The sequence below is a fragment of the Leopardus geoffroyi genome, chromosome E1 (genome assembly GCF_018350155.1).
Source record: "Leopardus geoffroyi isolate Oge1 chromosome E1, O.geoffroyi_Oge1_pat1.0, whole genome shotgun sequence".
Lineage (NCBI taxonomy): Eukaryota > Metazoa > Chordata > Mammalia > Carnivora > Felidae > Leopardus > Leopardus geoffroyi.
In genome coordinates this window covers 43,059,351-43,080,354 of record NC_059330.1, presented here as the reverse complement: position 1 = coordinate 43,080,354, position 21,004 = coordinate 43,059,351, and the positions used below count along the sequence as shown (strand labels likewise).

The window sequence follows — 21,004 nt, the reverse complement described above, 5'->3', positions numbered from 1 at the left end:
AGTGCGCAAGCGCACAGTTGACACTTCAGCGCTGTACTTTGTTACTTAGGAAACAGCCAATCAACGATCCGGACGGTGACCAATGGGAAGCGCGGATGAGCCGACCCGGCTAATTTGAACGCGCGGCGCGGGGCGAAGGTTGGCGCGGGTGGCGAGCGTGTGGGGCGAGCTCTCCGGTGGTCCGGGGCTCACGGCTGCGGCGGACCCGGCTGTGAGCGGAGACACCAGCGACGGGGAACCGAGGAAGGGTAAGCTCTGGCCCACGGCGGAGTCGGCCCCGCGGGCTCCAGCGCACAGGCGGACCCAGCCGCTCAGGGCGGAAGCAGCTTTTGCGCCAGACCCAAAGGTGCAGCGTGGAGACCCAGCAGGTTCTGGGTGGCTCCCTCCGAACGGGACGGGGCGCGGTGGGGGGAACAGGGTGCTTCCTTCCACAACTGCGTGGAGATCGGGATCCCTCTGCTCATTTGTACAGGACCTGGACGGGGTCGACACAGCAGCATGGGGCCCGGCCCTCTGTGCATCCGCTCTGTGAAAGGTCCTTCTGCTCACTAAATCTGGAGACCTGGGACCCTTGCACGTCTGTGTGGAGTAGCTAAGACCCTCTCCGCACATCTATACGGAAGAACTGATTGCAGAGCTGTGCCAGCGGCCGTAAATTAGTTACTGGGGCAGTCAGTAAATATTTGATTGAGTAAAGGAAGGAATAAAATATCTGTATGACAGAAAACCATGCCTTCTGCCACTGCTCCTAGGATGCCTCTCCTCTTAGCTTTGGCACTTTTGACCCCTTAAGATAGAACAGGACAACAGAATACATGTGTAGAAAAATTTTTAAAAGGAGTTAGCAGAAATTAATGAAATAGAATTTTACTATGTAATAGAGAAGATTAACTTAACCAAAGCTGTATCTTGCAAAGACTAGTAAAAAGGCCAAACCTCTGTCAATATTGATTAAGATATAAGGAAAAGAAATAGAAAAATGATGTTGGGGGGGCGACTGGCTGGCTCAGTCAGAAGAGCATGCGACTCTTGATCTCTGGGTGGTGAGTTGGAGCCCCACGTTGGTTGTAGAGATTACTTACATAAATAAAACTTAAAAAATAAAAATGATCTTAGGAATGAAAACAGGAGCATAACTTCAGTTACTGAGACATTAAAGAGAGAGACTTCAGTGGAACACCCTTTTAACAATGCTTTTGGACAATTTTCTAGGAAAAAAAAACAACTTAGCAAAACTGACTCAAGAAGTTATGGGAAAATTTTTTTTAATGTTTTATTTTTAATTTTTGAGAGAAAGTGAGAGAGAGACAATGCAAGTGGGGGAAGGGCAGACACACACACACACACACACACACACACACACACACACAGAATCTGAAGCAGGCTCCAGGCTCCAAGCTGTCAGCACAGAGCCCTATTTGGGGCTCAAACTCATGGACTGCAAGGTGATGACCTGAGCCGAAGTCAGACGCTTAACTGACTGAGCCACACAGGCACTCCTTTAAAAAATTTTTTTAATGTTTTATTTTTATTTTTCAAGAAATTATGGAAATTTTTTAACACACTTAGGTCCATTGAGGAATTGAATTAGTTTCAAATCTACCCAGTAAGAAGAAGAAAAAAAAAAAAAAAACCACCAAATTCCACCAGAAATTTATGAGCAATTAGAAGAAAAATTCTAATCTACAAACTCCCCTTAAAAAAAGAGAAAACATTTCCAGTCTATTTTGTGATACCAGAAATGAGACAAAGAAAATTACCAATCTTTTTTGTAAATGTAGTTGTTAAAATCTCAAAGAAAATATTAGCCATCAGAAGTCAGAAATATATATTAAAAAAATACATCATGGGGCGCCTGGGTGGCTCAGTCGGTTAAACATCCGACTTGCACTCAGGTCACGATCTCGCGGTATGTGAGTTCGAGCCCCGCGTCGGGCTCTGTGCTGACTGCTCAGAGCCTGGAGCCTGTTTCAGATTCTGTGTCTCCCTCTCTCTCTGACCCTCCCCTGTTCATGCTCTGTCTCTCTCTGTCTCAAAAATAAATAAACGTTAAAAAAAAAATTTTTTTTTTAAACCAAAATAAACAGCTCCTTCCTCTGATCGACTACCGATAGAAAGAACCAGTGGTCTTTGGATGTTGCCCTGTGGGTACCAAAGTAAGGGGAGATGGGAATTGCAAAAGCCCAGCTACGGAACAGACTAGTCTAGGATGAAACAGAATGCCTCTGGTGACAGTCAGAACAAGGTCAAATTCTGGCCTTGCCACTTACCATTGATGTGACTAGTTCCTTCCGGAGTCTCAGTTTCCCTTGTAGAGTAGGATTATAACAATTGTATCAACAGCCACAGAATGAGATTGTTGTGACAGTTAATGACACCATTTGAAAAGCGGTTAGCATAGTGCCTGATACATAGTTATGTGCTCAATAAATGTTAGCTATAATAGTAGTTATTCTTAAACTTTTGGATTCAGACCCTACTCTTCTCTGGCTCTTATCCATCCACTGCATGCTGGACCTGGTGCCTACGTATCTGGACCTGATGCACAGACTGTATCAGAAGAGGGTCCTGCTCTCTTGAAGCTTGAGGACAAGAAACACACGTGTGATGAGCACCCTGGGTGGCTCATTTGGTTAAGCATCTGACTCTTGATCTCAGCTCAGGTCATGATCTCCGGTTTGTGAAATCGAGCCCCACGTCAGGCTCCTGCTTGGGATTCTCTCTTTCCACCCCTCTCCCACTTATGCATGTGCGCTCTCTCACTCTCTCAAAATAAATAAGTTTTAAAAAAACAAGAAGAAAGAAGAAAGAAAGAAAGAAAGAAAGAAAGAAAGAAAGAAAGAAAGAAAGAAAGAAAGAAAGAAACAGACATGTGAGAGATGTAAGGGAGTGATGAGGGGGATTACAGCAACCCCTATGAAAATAGAATGTCCAAGGGCTAGGCACCTTCTCTGCCTTCCCAGCTCCCGATGTCTGCAGGCAGATCCCCTCAAGTCCTCAGAAATTCTCCAGGGGCTTCTAAGGAGTTTGTTCTTTTTTGGCCTGTCCCTATGAGGGTGGGCGAGGAGCCTACCCTGAAAACAACTGAATCTTGGCTTCCCAGCCCCAGCTCGGCAGTGAACTAGCCTCTGGGTTTTAATGAGCTGCCCTGGGTTAGAAACAGGACGTGACTGTGGCTGGCTCAGAACCCTGAAGATCTTATTAAAGAATCATCTCCCTTGTACTTTGGGCTGAAATGCTCTTTCCAACCGAGGATCAAAGCAAACTTGACAAACGTTCTCTCATTAATCTCCCCATCCCCCTGGGGTGGGAGCAGATCAGTAGCTGTTCTCTCTGGCTCTCGAAGGGGGAAGCTGATGCGACGTTGACGACATTGACGTGGTATGGCCGGAAAGACCTCCCCACCAGTCAGATGCAGAGTGGAGACCAGGACCCAGACGTCCTAGCTGCAGCCATGCCAAGTGTCACCATACCCCCTAGCCTGTGCCCCCAGCACAGTCTCAGGAAGGAGGAAAACATCTCATTAGGCAAACAGTCTGCCTCACTGGCCCTCAGGAGGCAGAGAGGAGAGAACTGTAAAGGTTATGTGCACTCCGTTGCCAGTGCCCTTTTTAATTTCCTGCTTAGAATGTTAGGCTGCTTTGTGGCTCCTCCTCAGCTAAAACCCTCCTGGTGGGGGGCTGGGACTGCCATTAAGGCAGCCAGTGTAGACCTAGATGGTAGGGCCAGGTACCCTCTGCTTTACTTCCCTGGGTATAAGAGTAGGGCTCCCTGGGGGCAGGAATGCAAGGATGGGAGACAGGAACCCTCTCCGAGTGTTGAAAATTAGGTACAGTCCATATATCTGAAAGTGCTTGCAGAATACATAATGCTGGTTACATAAAAGGGATTATAATTATTATATAAACATATGGGACAATTACAACAATGTGATCATGAGAGCATAATATATAATATCATTATAAGGCAGTGTAGTCAGACTGCCTGGGCTGGAACCAAGCTCCATCACTTACTAGCCTTGGGATCTTGGGCAAGTTGCTTAACCCTCTCTGTCTCAATTTTCTCACTGAAAAATGAGTATAATAATAGTATCTATCTTGTGGGATTGCAATGGAGATGAAAGGAGATGGCATCCATAAGGTGCTTCAAACAGCCCCTGCATAGTGAGCATTTAGCTCTTATGTTTATTATGGCAGTCTGATTGCTGGGACAGGAAAAGAACTATACAGTGTAACAAGATTATTATTGGTTGATATCTTTCCCTTGTTTTGTGTGGGGAAGAAATTACAAAGTGTGGGGATAGGGACTGAGAGTTTCAAATCAGCTCAATTCTGCTTCATTCCCAAAGGAAAAACTGAGTAATTTACTGGAGTATTAGGGAGAAATCTCACTTTTCTTTCCTGTCAGTAGGATCTAGTCTTTCCTGGGAAAGCGTTCATCTATTCATATCCCCCAGAAACAGCCCCTGTTCCTAAACTCTGTTAATATATCCCTAGAGGTAGGCTGAACTTTTCCGGGATATCCGTGACTCCTGCATTCCAGAAATTCCATCTTTACCCTTGGTAGGCTGGCTTGAAGGAGAATGAAAAAAGCAGAGAGAGATGTGAGGTGAAATCAAGAGGGAATAGACAAATAAATGTTTGGAATTATTACCGGGTCAACATTAGGAAATCTGTCTATGCCATCCCCTGTATTAACAGATTAAAGAATGGGGCACCTGGCTGGCTCAGTCGGTGGAGCATGAGACTCTTGATCTGGGGGTTGTGAGTTCAAGCCCCATGTTGGGTGTAGAGCTACCAAAAAAAAAAAAAAAGGAGAAACACTGTTATCATCCAGGCTGCGCAAAAAAAAGCATTTGATAAAATGTAATGTCCATTCCTAATGGACAGTGGAGGGTAGGGAACTAAATATAGTAGAGCTAAAAATAGAAAGTAACTTTCATTTTTTGCAAACTATATCATCATTTAATTGAAAAACCTAAGAGAATCAATGACAGTCTATTAGAGAAATCAGTAATGTGGCCAGATACAAGATCTGCATCCAGAAAGGAGTTGCTTTCCCATATTCTGGGAGAAAAAAATAGAGAATGCAATTTTATTTATTTTTTATTTTGATATATTTATTTTTAAAGAATTTATTTATTTATTTATTTATTTATTTATTTATTTATTTATTTATTTATTTATTTTTATTTTAAGTAGGCTCCACACCCAGCATGAAGCTCAAACTAACAACCCTGAGATCAAGAGTTTCATGCTCTACCGACTGAGTCAGCCAGGTGCCCCAAAGATTTTATTTTTAAATAATCTCTACAACCCTGAGATCAAGAGTTGGATACTCCATCAACTGAGCCAGCCGATCGCCCCTGAACATGCAATTTTAATTTTTTTTTTTTAACATTTATTTATTTTTGAGACAGAGAGAGACACAGCATGAACGGGACAGGGTCAGAGACAGAAAGGGAGACACAGAATCTGAAACAGGCTCCAGGCTCCGAGCTGTCAGCACAGAGCCTGACGCGGGGCTCGAATCCACGAACCGTGAGATCATGACCTGAGCCAAAGTCGGATGCTCAACTGACTGAGCCACACAGGCACCCCTAATTTATAAATTCAAAGTAGTCCCAATTAAAATCTTAGCAGGTGTTTTCATAAAACTCTGTAAGCTGATTCCAAAATCATCTGCAAGACAAGATGCCCAAGAATAGCCAAGAAAAGAACAAAGGTGATGTGTGTAACGGAACCACTGCAATTACAAGTTACTGCAGGAGGAACCTATCAGTAGAGGAGAATAGAGAGCCCAGAAATAAATTCATGTTCATATGAGAATACAGTTATGTTAAATGTGGCATTTCAAATTGGTAGAGAAAGAATGCACCATTGAATAAATGGTCTTGGTATAATTGCTTACCATTTGGAAAGAAAAGATAGAGGGGCTCCTGGGTGGTTCAGTCAGTTAAGTGTCTGATTCTTGATGTTGGCTCTGGTTATGATCTCACGATTTGTAAGATCAAGCCCCATGTTGGGCTCTTCACTGACAGTGTGGGGCCTCCTTGGGATTCTCTCTCTCCCTCTCTCTCTCTGCCCCTCTCCTGCTCATGCACACGCACGTGCATGCTCTTTTTCTCTCAAAATAGACGAACATTGAAAGAAAGAAAGAAAAGATATTTAGAAACCTCATTCACAAAAAAATTAATTCTGTCTGGATAAAGAGCTAAATGTAAGAAAGAAAAAGTATGAGACGGAAATATAAGAAAATTACCTCGGGGAAGGAATATCTTCTTAAATATGACATAAAACCATAAAAAAAAGAAGGTTGACACATTCAGCCATTTAAAAATGGAAAACCTCAGGGGCGCCTAAGTGACTCAATTGGTTCAGTGTCCAACCCTTGATTTCAGCTTAGGTCATGATCTCGTGGTGGTGAGATCAAGCCCTGCATTGGGCTCCATGCTGGGCATGGAGCCTGCTTAAGATTCTCTTTTTCCCTCTCTCTCTGCCCTTTCTCCACTCATTCTGTCTCTCTCAAAAATAAATAAATAACTTAGTTAATTAATTAATTTTAAAAAATGGAAAACTTCTGGGGCGCCTGGGTGGCTCAGTCCATTAAGCATCTGACTTCGGCGCAGGTCATGATCTCACGGTTCCTGAGTTCAAGCCCCTCCTCTAGTGAGCATGAGACCTGTTTCTGGTGAGCATGAACCCTGCTTCAGTGAGCCCCACTTCTCTCTCTCTCTCTCTCTCTCTCTCTCTCTCTCTCTCTCTCTCTTCCTCCCTCCCTCCCTCCCTCTCTGCCCCTCTTGGGATTCTCTCTCTCTCTCTCTCTCTCCCTTTCTCTCTACCCCTCCTCGCTCACTTGCGCCCTCTCTCTCAAAAAAAAAAAAAAAAAAGGAAAACTTTAGTGTGGCCAGGGTAGGATTTTTTTTTTTTTTTACCAATGATGCATGGTTGGTTTGATACCAAGAATAATATCAAAAAATTTACCACATCAACAAAATAAAGGAGAAAAAAACCCACATAAACATATCAGGAGATGCTGAAAGATCATTAGGTAAAATTCTAAACATTCCTGATAACAACTTGAAGTTAAAAAGAGTGAAGGAAATTCTTATTATGATAATTAGCTATTTGTCCAAAACTAATTTCTAAATAGTGAATCACTAAAATGTTAGTTCCTTTAAGATCAAGAGCAAGACAAGGATGCCCATTATCATCATTATTATTCAACATTGTTTTGTAAGTTCTAGGGAATGCAATAGATAAGAAATAAAATATTTGGCGTAACCATGGAGAAGAAAAGGTAAAAAAAAATTTTTTTCTGATCTATAACTATGTACTCAGAAAACTCAGTAAGTTCTAATAAAAACAATTGGAATTAGTAAGAGTTTAAGGGGAGTGGGTAGAAGGCAAATGTATAATTAACAATTGTGTTTCTTCCACTAGCAATTACCACCTGGAAATGGAGATGCAGGAAAGTTCTCCTTTCATAAGAGCAATTAAAGTACTTGGGAATTGTATTACAAAGACAATTACAGAACCTATCTGAAGAGATGAAAACCTATAAAATCTTAACTGAGGGACATAAGAAATATCTGAATAAATAGAAAGGCAATAGCCATGTGCTTGCATGGAAAGTTTTAATATAAAATAAATGTGTAAACAATACTATTCCAATTTGTAATCCCAGTAGGGTTTGGGGGGTTGTGTTCTGGGTTGGGGGTGGAATTGATGACATTTTCCCAAAGTCAAGTAGAACAATAATGCATGGACAATAGTTAAGAGATTTCTGAAGGGGCACCTCGATGGTGCAGTCGGTTAAGCAGCTGACTTTGGCTCAGGTCATGATCTCAGGGTCTGTGAGTTCGAGCCCCACATCGGGCTCTGTACTGGCAGCTCAGAGCCTGGAGCCTGCTTTGGATTCTGTGTCTCCCTCTCTCTCTGCCCCTCCCCTGCATTCTCTCTCTCTCTCAAAAATAAATGTTAAAAAAATTAAAGACATTTATGAAAAAGAAAGACTAATGGGGGCAGGAGGGGCGGTTGGAAGGGGAGGTGGTTCTTGCCTTACTAGATAAAAAGCATACCGTAAAGGAATGAGATGGAAACTGTGGCGCTGGCACGGGTGTAGACAGATTTGTGGAACATAGTAGCCCAGTCGTGGGCCTCTGAAAGCACTAAAGTCATTTGGATAGGTGGCATTTCAAGTGAGAAAGAGATATTTACTGATGGGTGCTGGCAATTCTTATTCTCTTGAGGTATCAGATGAAGATCAGTTGTTGGGGAGGGAGCGAGAGAAAGCCTTTGACCGGCAACAAGGCTGAGGGGGCGCCTCATCAGGCCTAAGGTCAGATTGGTCCTCGTCTCCATTGTGTGCCTGCCCAGGTGTTGCCATGGTGATGGCGGTGGAGGACAGCAAGGTGCGCGTCGTGGTGCGGGTCCGGCCTCCCACCCCACGGGAGTTGGAGAGTCAGCGGCGGCCTGTCGTTCAGGTGGTGGATGAGCGGGTGCTGGTGTTTGACCCTGAGGAGCCCGATGGGGGTTTCCTTGGCCTGAAATGGGGCAGTACCCATGATGGCCCCAAGAAGAAGGGCAAAGACCTGACATTTGTCTTTGACCGGGTCTTTGGTGAGACGGCCACCCAACAGGACGTGTTCCAGCACACCACCCACAGCATTCTGGACAGCTTCCTCCAGGGCTACAACTGCTCAGGTGAGAATCTGGGCAGCGAGGAGGAAAAGCCCTGGTTGGTAGTGGCCTTGCCTCCCTGCTTCCTTCTAAGGGTTTCATCTGCCCTCTGAAATGTGCCCACCTTCCCCTCCGCTGGGCACTTGCTGAGGAGGGTTCTGGCCCTTTCATTTCCTGTGGGTTCTCCATTCATTCTCCTTTGTGAAACACTCTACTGGGCTCTAGAAGCAGATCAGACAGACATGTTCCTTGTCCCCTTCATGCTTGCGTTCTAGAGGGGGGAAGACATTCATCACAAATCACCCCCACAAATGCATGATCACGAATGGAGGTTAGTAATGTGAGGGAAGGAACAGCAGGCCTGCAGCAGAGGAAGCTGCCTGAACTGGGGAAGGGAGAAGCTCTCACTCAGAGCAGAGACCCCTTTGCCCTGGAAGCCCCAAGCCCACAGGGGAGCTGGGCCATAGGCATGGAGAACTCAAAAGCCGCAGTGTGAACTCGGTGGGATGCGCGTGGGCAGTGGCAGTGGAGCTGTGCACAGGGAGGCGGAGGGAGGGGCTAGGGGAGAAGGGGAGGGCTGGCCTGGGTGGAAATGCGCAAGGGGACCCCTAGGGAAGGCGGATCTGGCCCTGCCACCACCCTATCCCCACTCTGTCCCCCACAGTGTTTGCCTATGGGGCCACCGGGGCTGGGAAGACGCACACCATGCTGGGAAGAGAGGGGGACCCCGGCATCATGTACCTGACCACCATGGAACTGTACAGGCGGCTTGAGGCCCACCAGGAGGAGAAGCGATTTGAGGTGCTCATCAGCTACCAGGAGGTAGGGCTGTTCCTTCACAGGCCCTGGGCAGCCTCACCCCTCGTTCTCACAACCCCTAAAAGTGGGGGGAAGGGGGAGAGATTGGGGAGAGAGGGTGGTAGGAAGTGGGCCGATGGGGGCTCGCTGAGAGCCCAGAGAGCATAGACGCAGCTCTGAGAGAGACTGCACTGGAATTAAACCTGTCCGTCCTGCTCTCGCCATTTAACACTATCCTGCAAAGTGCCACTCCTGGCATGGTGTTCTGTCATGCTGCCCCTGCCCTGCACCTCAGGCCTCTCTCTTGCTTCCTTTCTCCGCAGGTGTACAATGAGCAGATCCACGACCTCCTGGAGCCCAAGGGGCCCCTGGCCATCCGTGAGGACCCCGACAAGGGCGTGGTGGTGCAAGGACTTTCCTTCCACCAGGTGTGGGGTTGGGCTCGGGCGGCAGGAGCAGCCCCAGGGTTCTGTCACCAGGCAGTTTGGGGATCCCCTGGATCGTGGGGTGGTGGTGGGAGCCAGGGGGTGACATTGGTTCTGAAGAGCGGCTCTCCCTGTTGGGGGAGAAGCCCCGCTTGGGGAGACCGCAGCCCCCTTCCTGGGCATCTCCTCCGTAGCCAACCTCAGCTGAGCAGCTGCTGGACATGCTGACCAGGGGGAACCGCAACCGCACGCAGCACCCGACTGACGCCAATGCTACCTCCTCCCGCTCCCATGCCATCTTCCAGGTGAGAGGGGTCAGGGGTTGGAGCCTGAAGCTGGGCCTCCTGATGCCCAGCACCCCCTCACCCCTGCCATCTGCCCCCAGATCTTTGTGAAGCAGCAGGACCGGGTTCCAGGTCTGACTCAGGCCCTTCAAGTGGCCAAAATGAGCCTGATTGACCTGGCTGGTTCGGAGCGGGCGTCTAGCACCCACGCGAAGGGGGAGCGGCTGCGGGAGGGTGCCAACATCAACCGTTCTCTGCTGGCCCTCATCAACGTCCTCAATGCCCTGGCCGACGCAAAGGTAAAACCGCACAGACCCGGGGTCCTTCTCAGGGTGGGGACTGGGGGCCTAAAGCCAAAGTTCCTTCCCTCCAGCCCTGGGTCTCAGCCTGGATCCGTCCAGTCCGGCTACCTCACCCCATGCCCCCTTCTGTCTCCCCAGGGCCGTAAGTCTCATGTGCCCTACCGGGACAGCAAACTGACCCGTCTGCTCAAGGACTCCATCGGGGGCAACTGTCGCACAGTGATGATCGCTACCATCAGCCCCTCCAGTCTGGCCTACGAGGACACATACAACACCCTCAAGTATGCTGACCGGGCCAAAGAGATCAAGCTCTCGGTGTGTGGCAGCCAGAAATGGCCAACCTGTTGTGGGGGGTGCAGGAGGAGGAAGGGGTGGGACCCACACAGCTCTCTCCGCTACCTGAGTATTCCCCCAGGGCAGAGGGAAGAAGTCCCCGAGGCTCAGTCTTCAGGGCGAGTCTGCTATAGAAGCCATGTAGTACCCATCCTTGGGAAGACTCCAGTTGCGGGAGAGGCAGGACAGTCTCCAGACTTGAAAAAAAGTAATAAGGGATGCCTGGGTGGCTCAGTTGGTTAAACGTCTGACTCTGGGTTTCAGCTCAGGTCATGATCTCACAGTTCGTGAGTTCGAGTCCCACATCTGGCTCTGTGCTGACAGCTCAGAACCTGGAGCCTGCTTCAGATTCTGTGTCTTCCTCTCTCTCTGCCCCTCCTCCACTTGTGCTCTCTCTCCGTCTCAAAAATAAAAAACATTTCAAAAATTAAAAAAAAAAAAAGGGGGGGAGACAACGGAAGGGGGTGGCCAAGTGCTGGCCAATGATCTTTTTCAGACTTGTTTTTAGCAGCAGGACAATATTTTCAGCCAAACAACATAAACAGTAACATGTAACACAGATAAAAGCAGAGTTGTCCCTGCCTCCTCTGAGGAGCCCTGATGCTCCTGGAGCTGTTGCTGGGAAGCCCCTGGCCTGGTGAGAGTGTATTGGTCAGGGAGTCAGGAGTCTTGGGTTCAAAAGCATCTTTCTGCCTCTTGCTGTGGTCCCAGGCAAATCGCTGCCCTTCCCTGATCTGTTTCCCCAGTCGGGAGGGTGATTCTTGAGAATGTGAGTAAAGCGCCTAGCATAGTGCCTGGTCATCGGAGGTGATGGCTAAAAGCTGCTTTGAACGAACACGTGAAATCTCTCTTGTACCTTGCCCCCCTCTCTGCCCCGCATCTTAGCTGAAGAGTAATGTGATCAGCCTGGACTGTCACATCAGCCAGTATGCCACCATCTGCCAGCAGCTGCAGGCTGAGGTGAGGAGCTCTCCTGAGGAGTTTGGCCGGGAAGCAGGGCGCCAGAGATGAGCAGTGGGGCGCCGCCAGGGCTCCGTGCCCACCCCTCAGCTCCTGTGCTCACCTGGGGCTCTGAGAGGCTGGGTTGCTCTGATTGCAGGTGGCTGCCCTGAGGGAGAAGCTCCAAATGTACGAGGCGGGAGCCCAGGAGCCACCGCAGGACCTCCCGAAATCCCCCAGATCCGGCCCTCCCCGGCAAGCGTGAGTCCTGCCGCCATGCTTACCCTCTTTAGCTCAGCAGGGAAAACCCCCCTTCCCCAGCTTCTGTGCTGCCACCTGGGGTTGAGGGTTCCCAGCCAGTGCCCAGGACACTGATTGCCACCTCCAGTGCTCTCTCATTTGACACAGCATATTCTCGACAGCCCTAATAGCACCTCTCAGTAAAATAAGAATAGAAGAAATGATCTGTGTCAGATGAGTTAGTGACACCCCCCAGCCTGTATAAGGAGCATATACTATTTAAAAGAAGGTAAAATTAACAGACAAGCATCCTTGTTTCCTAAGCCAGGAAATCACCAACTCCCTCTCTCACCCTCTGCTACTGCCCACTTGTTACCCAGGCATCCATCCCTTATGGTTCTCTACCACCTGGTGCCACAGAGACCCCACCCCTCCCTGCTTTCCCCACCTGACCCTGTTTCCCGCCTCTCAAGTCCCCTCCTTTCCCCCTTATCCTTCCCAGCTGCCCCTCACCGTCCCGTCTTCCCAGCCAGCCCTGCACCCCAGAGCTCCACCCAGGGTCTGCAGTCCTTCCAGAGGAGAGCCTGGGGCCAGAGGCCCCGGTGGGGAGGGTCATGGAAGGGAACTCTCCAGACCAGGAACCGCCCCCAGAGGACAAGGAAGACAACCCAGCCGAGGAGGTAGGACCTGGAGCTAGTGGAGGGTTGGAAGCAATGTCCCTCCTCAGCTCACAGAGTCTCTTCAGTTCTGGGCTCCCCACCTGGATGTCTTACGTGTTAGTCATTAAGGGGCTTTCAGATCCTGTGCAGGAAGGGGCGTCCCTGTCAGAGCCTATGTCTGGAAGTGACAAGCATGCATGTTACCAGAAGGGGAGCAGGGAGAGAGGAGGAGTCTGGGACGGAGAAAGGATCAACTGGGACCCAGTTCGCCCAAGATCCCCTCTTTCATCCCCCCCTTGGAGGAGGGAAGGATTTTAAGATCTACTTATGTGGGGGAGGGTGGCCATCCTGGCCCCTCTACCTGTGACTCCTCTCCTCCTCAGGTTCCAATCCAGGTACCAGAGCAGACCCTCAGACACCCACTGCCAAGGTCCCCGGGCCTGACCCTGCAGCCCAAGCCAGACACGGGCTGCCTCTCACCACAGAACTTGGGCAGGGACTGTTCTAAGCAGTAGGTGTCTTCTCGTTCTTCTCCGGGGTCCAGGGTGGCAGGCGATGGGTTCCGACCTTCGGGGGTGGGGGGGGAGCCGGTGTTCGGCACGTCGCCAATGCTCTGGTTCTGCTCTAGTTGAGAGTCGAGTCTTTTTCCCTCAATGTTGTCCCTGATCTGCTTTCAACGACTTAAGATTATCACCTACTCTGTGTATTTACCCGTCATCTCTATTCTTCCACATAACTGGCGAGCAAAACACCAAATTCCATCTAGAATTTGTCTGGCAAGCACCAAGTTAGGGCAGGGCTGCCTGGCTAGTGCTGTGCTCCCCAGTCTGGGGGCTGAGCTGCCCGTCTGTCCTCTGCAAGGAGGAACCAAGCAGCCAAGGGAAGTTGGGTGGCGGGCTGAGAAATGGACAGCCGTCCCGAGTCAGGCATTTATCAAGTGTCTTCATCAACGGATTGTGGCTATTTCTTCTCAGAAGTAAATACAGACCACCACCCAGAGCCAAAGAGAAATGGATTCTGGACCCTTGTTTCTGTGCTTAATAGAGAGGTGCTGCTAGTATGTTTTTCCTTGGCCCCTAGACCATAAATCCCCTGCCACTTAGCTTTGCTGCTGCCAACCCCACTCCTGCCTCCCCAGCACGCTTCACGCTAGGCAGTATATTTAAAGCTTCCGGACAGAAGGGCCTGTTTAATTTTATTTCTTGTTGGGGAGTGTCTGTTCCCTACTCAGCAAAAATGCTGCAGCCTGAATAATCAGCGGCTCATTATCTATCTCCTGCTGCTGACTCCCCGGGGCCCTGGAGTGGCCAGGATGCGCTGGCAGGATGTCCCCTTGGCCCCCAGGGCTCCCACTGATGAGTCAGGGTCCCTTCCCTGTTCTGGCGTCCCCCGCTGTGAAGAGGGAGAACGCCAGGGCTCTCCTTTCTGCTTTGCCTCTGGTTTTGTGGTCCCCGACAAGGTGCTTCACTCTTACCTATGATTTGGGGAACATAGGCTTTATTCTCCCTTCTTCTTAGGACTAATAACAGACACTAATAAAATGTGACAGAAGACCCCATGTATCAGGGGCTGCAGAACATGCTAGATCCTCTCCATACTTGGAAACACCCTAACAACCAGATAATAGAAAATCATTTCTCTTTGGCTTTAGACTTTAGAATCTTAGACCACCAGGGCACTGAGTGGATCTTAGGTTTTCCAGTTCAGTGGTTTTTCAGGATTTTTTTTAGCTACAAAGTCCTTTCTTCAAATGAAATCTTATGCTGAAGTTTAATATGTAGAACAGATAAAGCAGAGCTCCATTTTAAATGTCCTCCGATGGGTTTCGTGAAACCCAATTTGGAAACCCATGGTGTAGACCAGCTCCCCACTTGCCAGATGGGGTACCAGGGCCACACAGCCAGAGGGACAGGGTGAGACCAGGGTCACCTGACATCCAAGCCCATGCATTTCTCCCTAGACACTCACTTTTCTCAGTGGTCTAATCTTATAATGTGTGGCTCAGGCAGATGTAGAACGAGTTTCTGCTGTGTCCCTTTTAATTTATATCCGGCCTTCTTTCAAAAAGGCCTGGTGGCTGCTTTATAAAATGAGTTTGGATTCCCCAAGCAGACACTGAAGGCAGAGGAGGGGGCTCAGGAATGGCCAGGCAGGGAGAGCTACCTGAGGATAAATTATTGGCCAGGAGTAATCCCTACCGAGATAACTGTGTCCATTCTTTCATCAGAGGCGTGCCTCACAGGAAGGAAATTTGCTTTATTAGAATCTAAATGTACAATATCAATAATCGCATTACCCTCATAATTCCCTTTAAATAGCCCCTCAGTGCGTGTGAAGTGTGCATTGATCCACACCAGCTCTTTCAGGATCCCCACCATTAAGTGGACTGAATGCGTTTTCGAGAGTCTTCTCAGAACCGAGACGAACACAGCATATCTAATCTCATCTCCTCTTGTCCTGACAAGCTAGAGGTTTTTACTTTACCGGTCACAGTTAACTTTACAGTGCTTAGTCCTCTTTAAATACTTTATATACCAAATAATTCATTTCATCTTCCCAACCACCCTAAGAGGTGGGTGTATTTGTTATCCCCGTTTTAAGGATGTGGACACTGAGGTTAAGTAGTGCCCCCAAGATCACACAGCAGCAAGTGTGGGAGCCTGGATCTGAGCTGGCAGGCTGACCTGAGCCTAGCTCTCACTGCTGCTACCTTACATTGCCCTTGGGTGGATGAACTTACTCATGGTCAAGTGCTAGTAAGCGGCAGAGCTGAGAGGAAACTCAGACCTTCTGGTCCAAGGCCATTTAGTGCCCTTTCCCTACCTCCCAGGTCATTGTCTTTGTCAGGGCGCATATTTAGGGGTGAAGCCTCCCTCCTGCCTTGCTTGTGACCATCTCCACCAGCCTTGGTCTCCAGCAAGGGGGTAGCGGGGCAAGAGCCACAGCTGGGAGGGCGGGGAGGCCGGCGCGCCAGTGTGGGGGGCAAGGCAGGAGGGAGCCAGGGGACCCGCCCTCATGTGCCCCTCACCGCTGGAGCAGTGGGGCCAGGTCTGAGGAGGGGCGGGATCCCCTCCCCTCCCTTCCAGGTTGGCCCTGAAGGTGCTGTGCCTGGCACAGCGACAGTACTCCCTGCTCCAAGCAGCCAACCTGCTGACCCCCGACATGATCACAGAGTTCGAGACCCTACAGCAGCTGGTACAAGAGGAAAAAGCTGAGCCCAGAGCCGAGGCCTCAGGCACACCCGGCCCGGCCAGGGGGGCACCTCTGGAGCTGCATTTAGAGTCAGGTGAGTCTTGCCCCTGCTCTGCCTCTATCAATGCCCTCTCCAAGACCCAGCTCGTGCTGAGGGGCGGCTGGGCCCTCAGCTGCTGGGTCATGCAGTGGTAGACAGGAGTCCCAGCAGACCTGTGGAGTTAGGGGCTCCTGTGTCTCCCCCAATTCTACAAATTCTCCTTCCTTCTGGATGGTCCCTGATCTCCCCGTAACACCTGCCTTCTCTGTGTTCAGAGTCTCCAGGATACTCTGGCCCCGTGACCCGGACCATGGCAAGGCGACTGAGTGGCCTCATGCACACTCTGGGGGTCCTACCAGGGCCTGACCGCACCCCAGCCCAGGTAGCCCGGCGGCCCACAGAGAAGAAGAGGAGGAGGAGACCGAGCCCCTCAGAGCCAGACAGCTCCCCAGCCCCGAAGCTGGGGACCAAACGCCAGCGCCAGTCCTTCCTGCCCTGCCTGAGGAGGGGGTCCCTGCCTGAGGCTCAGCCTTCACTCGGGCCCACCACCCCCAGAGGGGGAAAGGCCTCCTCCTCCTGCCACTCCCCTCGCATCTGCCCAGCCACAGTCATCAAAAGCCGGGTGCCCCTGGGCCCTTCTGCCGTGCAGAACTGCTCTACTCCTCTGGCCCTGCCCCCTCGGGACCTCAACGCCACCTTTGACCTCTCAGAGGAGCCCCCCTCAAAACTGGGTTTCCTTGAATGCACTGGCTGGGAGAATGTTCCCCAGAAGCTGAGCACGCTGGATCAGCCCTTCATCCCCAGGTGGGTCTCCCTTCCAGCCTCCCTCCCATCCTTCCAGGCCAGGGATGGGGAGTCGGCGAGGGAACAGAGGTGCTGCAAAGAGTAGAAGCCAGCCTGACTCTCAGAGCCGGACATTTGCTGTCTTTCCCCCTTTGGTCTGAGCAGTGTCGCTCCCCAGGCCCGGGACTGCTGCTCCTTCCTGGCTTGTCTGTCCATACTTCAAAGCCGCCAGCTCTGTGCTGGTTTGTGGCATGCCCACAAGGAGCTAATGGGACCCCCTCTCAGGGACGGCCAGCAGGGAGCAGGAATAAGGAGGGGGCCTAGCCCTCTCTGTCCCTCTGCATCACTGGTACTCTCTGGCTCAGTCTCAGTCCCAAGTCCCGCTGATAAATATGTGCTCCTGCCATTTCCACCCCGGATTCCACCCTCCAGCCCAGCATTTGGAACTGGGAAGGGGATCCTCAGAAAAATTTTACTCAGCCATTTTTCAGTGAGACGATGAAGCTCTCACCTTCACCTTCCACCCACAGGAAAGGGGAAGGATGACCAGCTTGGGACAGTCCAAAGCCAAGAACAAATGGCAGACTGACCTTGTACTTGTGAGGCCAAGGGCTGTGGGCTGCCCACACCCCCTGCCCGTCCTACAGCCTGCACCACCTCTCGGTAACAGACTCACAGCCAGGCAGGTGGAAGGGTCAAATTGTTTGAACTCCCGTTCCCTGCACGTGCCAGAAACTGACATCTGGATGTTCTCCCAGAACAGGCCTGTCACTCAGCTGTCAGCCCAGGCCGAGTGAGGCAGGGAGAGGAATCCACCTCTAAGTAGGAAGAAACCTCAGAGGTCATCTTATCCAACCTCCCCACCCGCCGAGCTGGGGGCTGGAGGGAGGAGGCGCTGGCACCTTTTCCTGGTTCCCTCCTGACCTGCCTTCCTTTACCTCCCTCCCTCCCGCAGTGGACCTGTACCCCTGTTCACCATGAAAGGCCCCAAACCAACATCTTCCTTCCTTGGGAGCTCAGCCCGCAAGAAGAGGCGCATCGCGAGGTGAGGCTGGGGGTATATGGGGAGAGACAGAGCTTTCTCCGGGGCAGCGGATGCTGAGCCAGCTACGGGGCTCCACTGTCTCTGGACCCCTTGGAGCCAGTAGCAGGGGTCCTGTGAGCAGGGCCAGCATCGGATTCTCTTACTGAATGAGGTTCCCTTGACCCTTGCTAGTACAGGATTGTACCAGAAGGGAAGGGTATCTCCCTTCTTTAGTGAAAGGCTACAGGCTCCTCTCCATAAGGGAGATGGTCAGTGTTCACTGGTTAATCTGGGGACCAGATCACCCACCCCTCACCTCTACTTCCCTCCCACACCCCACGAAGCTCTCCTTCCCACTGCCTCTTCCTGCCTTCAGATCTGGCCTTAGAAGCTCGAGCTGGTGCTTGGCCTCCCCCTGCTCTCAAGGTTTAGTGTCTAGCTCTACGCCTCCACCCCTACCCTGTAGTCCCAAGGTGTGGCTGTGACCTTCCTAACTTCCTTCCTTCCTTCCCTCCCTCCCTCAGTTCCTCAGTCTCCCGCTCCCTGGGAATGGCCCGTGGCCGCAGCCGCATCGCCCGCCTCCCCAGCAGCACCTTGAAGAGGCCAGCTGGGCCCCTCACAATCCCAGGTGACTGGCACTGGGGACAGGGATGGTCTGGGCCACAATGGGAGATGCAGACAGGAAGTAGGAGGGGACAGGAGGGCCAAGACCCAGGTGAAAGGAAGGCCTGGGGTATTTCCCAGCGTTTTAGGGACCCTGATGAGAGAAGTGGGAGAAGAGTGGGGGTGGGGAGCAGTGGGACAGAACCTGACTTTCTTCCTCCCTGCCTGTCCCCATCCAACTGGCCTGCAGAACCCCCCTCCAGTCCCCGCTGCCCTGGCAACCAGAGGAGCCAGCAGGAACTGATGGGGATTGGGGGAGCCCTGTCATCTGGGAGCTCTATCACCAAAGTGTCCTGACCCACCAGCTCCTCGTGGTCCCTGGAACTGCCTGTGCCAGGAGCCCTGACCTGCCTTCCTCACCTCGGAGCAATTAAGGGCAATACCCTCTTCCTTTATTAACACTCCTCACCAGCCATTCATTTTGCTACCTGCCCTCTTTATCAATCTCTTGTTATACTCAGTTTCTCAGCCTGTATATATTCATCTTGAGTGTCAACATGTTGCTATTTTAAAGGTGCAACCACCTTACCTCCCCTAGTTCATAACACTCTCCATGCAAGCAGGTGGCCTTGGGGGACTTTGCTCCTCCCCTCCCATCTAACAGAGGGCTCTGTGCAGTCATGGCCGCTGTGCAATGAAGAAGGGGCGAGGATGGGATGGGATGGGATTGGGTGCGGTAGGGGCTCCCAGCCTGACTCTCCCTGGTGTGTGAGAGAGGGAGGCACCATCAGCCTCATCCCTGCAGCCCAGAGCAGGAGCCCCAGCCCCGGGCTGCCATCCTAGTGATGATGTGGATGATAGTGGTGTTTGGATTTCCAAATGAAGATAGCTTTATCATTTCTTATTCTACTGCAAACAGGATGCACACTCAGTGTAAAAAGAAGCGTACAGAAGAAAGGGAAATTCAGCCTTAATGCTACCACCTAGATGTAAGAGCTGTTAATACTCGAGTTTATATCCTCTGATCCTTTATTTCTGCATATATACATATATATGTACATGTAGATATAGATATATTTTTTTATTATAATGATTAATAAACCATCTCCATCCTTGGTGTGTGTTTCTTTCCATATACCTGCACAGGATAGCAACCTTCCCAGAGGATTCTGAGTATAGAAAGCATTCCCCACTGCCTCCTTCAGCAGCCTGAGGTCTGGGCCTAAGGGTGAGCTCTGCTGCTTACTCCGTGGCCCCATCTCCCACCAAGGGCCTCTGCTCCTGAGTGGGTGAAGAAAGCATCCCACGTACAGGCCTGCACCATCCTTCTGCGGCCTTGGGCAGAGGTTGCTAAGAGTCCTGCTGTCAGGGAGCATGTTTAGCGGCCCCAGGTCTCAGGTGAGGCTCAAGGCTCAAGGCTAAGCCCCGACCGCTTGAACCCAGTACAGTCTTCCTCCAGCTCCAAAAGCCCCACTCTCAACCCTATTCGTGGCTTTCCTTTCCACTCATTTGGGTTGTGATGGTTCAACACAGGTTCACCTCTGTCTCTCCAGGAAGATGTGGCTGGCTGAATGAATTAATAGTGTAAATAAAATTATAGCAGTCTGTGTTTAACTTGCTTCTCAAAACAAACATGTTAAAGGTATTTAGCACATTTTGAGTAGCGTGTAAATAATGCTGCTAATTTCCAATGAGTCCTCGCCGTTCTGGGGGAGCAGCCTCCCCCTCTATCTGGTGAGCCCTGCCCCACTCAGTTTGGACTCCTATTTGGAGGAATGGAGACAAGAACACAGAAGAGGCGCCCTGGGTCCTGCCCGGCTGCAGGCATCTCACAAAACTTTGCGACCTTATGAGGTATAATGAGGAAAGAGACTCAAGAAGGTTAACAAAACGTGCCCAGGGTTAGACAGCAAGTGGCAGGGCCAGGATTCGGACCAGGGTCTGGTTCTTCGCATAACACCAAGCTGTTTGCCTTTAGAAGTAAGTGAACAGGCATTTCTTTCTGCGTGCCTGGGGTTCCCGCCTCTCCAATTAGTCTTAATGAGTTTTTTCCCCCCATGCTCCATGATTCCCACAGAAGCAGTCACAGCTCCACATCTGTAGCCCCCAGCGGCCTGGCGTGGTGCCTTGACCTTAGGAGACCTGGCTGAGTGCTGTTGGATTCAAATGGAATAACTTGCGCATTTCCTGGGGCCCTCACATATATTATCTCATTTGATGGTCACCATCACCCTTGCAAGCACCGGGGCAGCAGGCACAGGACAAGGCGGCTGGTAACGAGGGCCAGAAGGGCAAGCCTCACACAACAGGGTCCATCGCACGAGGCAGAATTTGCCTAGGCTGGGGGCAGCCCGCAAGTGGAAGAGGTCACTCTTGACAAGGATGTTCTGCAACCAGCCATTCGCTCAGCAAACATTTGTGGCTCCATGGTGCAAGATATGCTCTCGGGTGACCCATTAAATGTACAAAGACTCTGCCAATGGAGTTAAGCACGTGTGGCTCCTGCCCTCAATCACAGGAGGTCGGGCTGGGAGTGCTCGCTGCACGGTGTCCCGCTGGCCAGGAGGCAGCCTGGCTGGTCTCAGCTTTGCAGGGAGCTGGCCGGGGCTGAGGGGGCAGCGAGCTGACAGCCAGCTCCCAGCTGACCTCCGTGGGCGGCGATGAGGCTCTGAGATTGGATTGTTCTTACATAAAGAGAGTC

The 21,004-nt window shown here is 50.8% G+C and overlaps 1 protein-coding gene across 7 annotated transcripts; it reads left to right on the top strand.

Moving 5' to 3' along the window:
• Positions 1-115: 115 nt before the first annotated feature.
• Positions 116-19,418, top strand: KIF18B (kinesin family member 18B). 7 transcript variants are annotated; one of them, XR_006715069.1, is made up of 17 exons: positions 116-248; positions 6,629-6,690; positions 8,379-8,705; positions 9,346-9,503; positions 9,803-9,907; positions 10,099-10,209; positions 10,290-10,487; positions 10,629-10,805; positions 11,709-11,783; positions 11,923-12,023; positions 12,505-12,682; positions 13,045-13,172; positions 15,748-15,947; positions 16,169-16,697; positions 17,207-17,339; positions 17,440-17,721; positions 18,225-18,258. XR_006715069.1 is itself a non-coding variant. In XM_045489211.1 (17 exons), the coding sequence occupies exons 2-17, from the start codon at positions 6,675-6,677 to the stop codon at positions 18,658-18,660; spliced, it is 2,583 nt and encodes an 860-aa protein (XP_045345167.1). In that variant the 5' UTR covers positions 117-248; positions 6,629-6,674; the 3' UTR covers positions 18,661-19,418. The 7 variants fall into 7 exon arrangements, 4 of the variants coding, with proteins under 4 accessions (XP_045345167.1, XP_045345166.1, XP_045345169.1 ...); XR_006715067.1 differs by having other exon boundaries at positions 17,435-17,721; XM_045489211.1 differs by lacking the exon at positions 17,207-17,339 and adding an exon at positions 18,554-19,418 and having other exon boundaries at positions 117-248; positions 9,346-9,482; positions 17,632-17,721; positions 18,225-18,328.
• Positions 19,419-21,004: the final 1,586 nt, after the last annotated feature.

Excerpts from the sequence above, each read along its gene's own strand:
- KIF18B (XM_045489210.1), top strand. Across the intron at positions 10,210-10,289 it reads GCTCCCATGCCATCTTCCAG|ATCTTTGTGAAGCAGCAGGA; the intron begins GTGAGAGGGGTC and ends ATCTGCCCCCAG. Across the intron at positions 17,722-18,224 it reads AAGAAGAGGCGCATCGCGAG|TTCCTCAGTCTCCCGCTCCC; the intron begins GTGAGGCTGGGG and ends TCCCTCCCTCAG.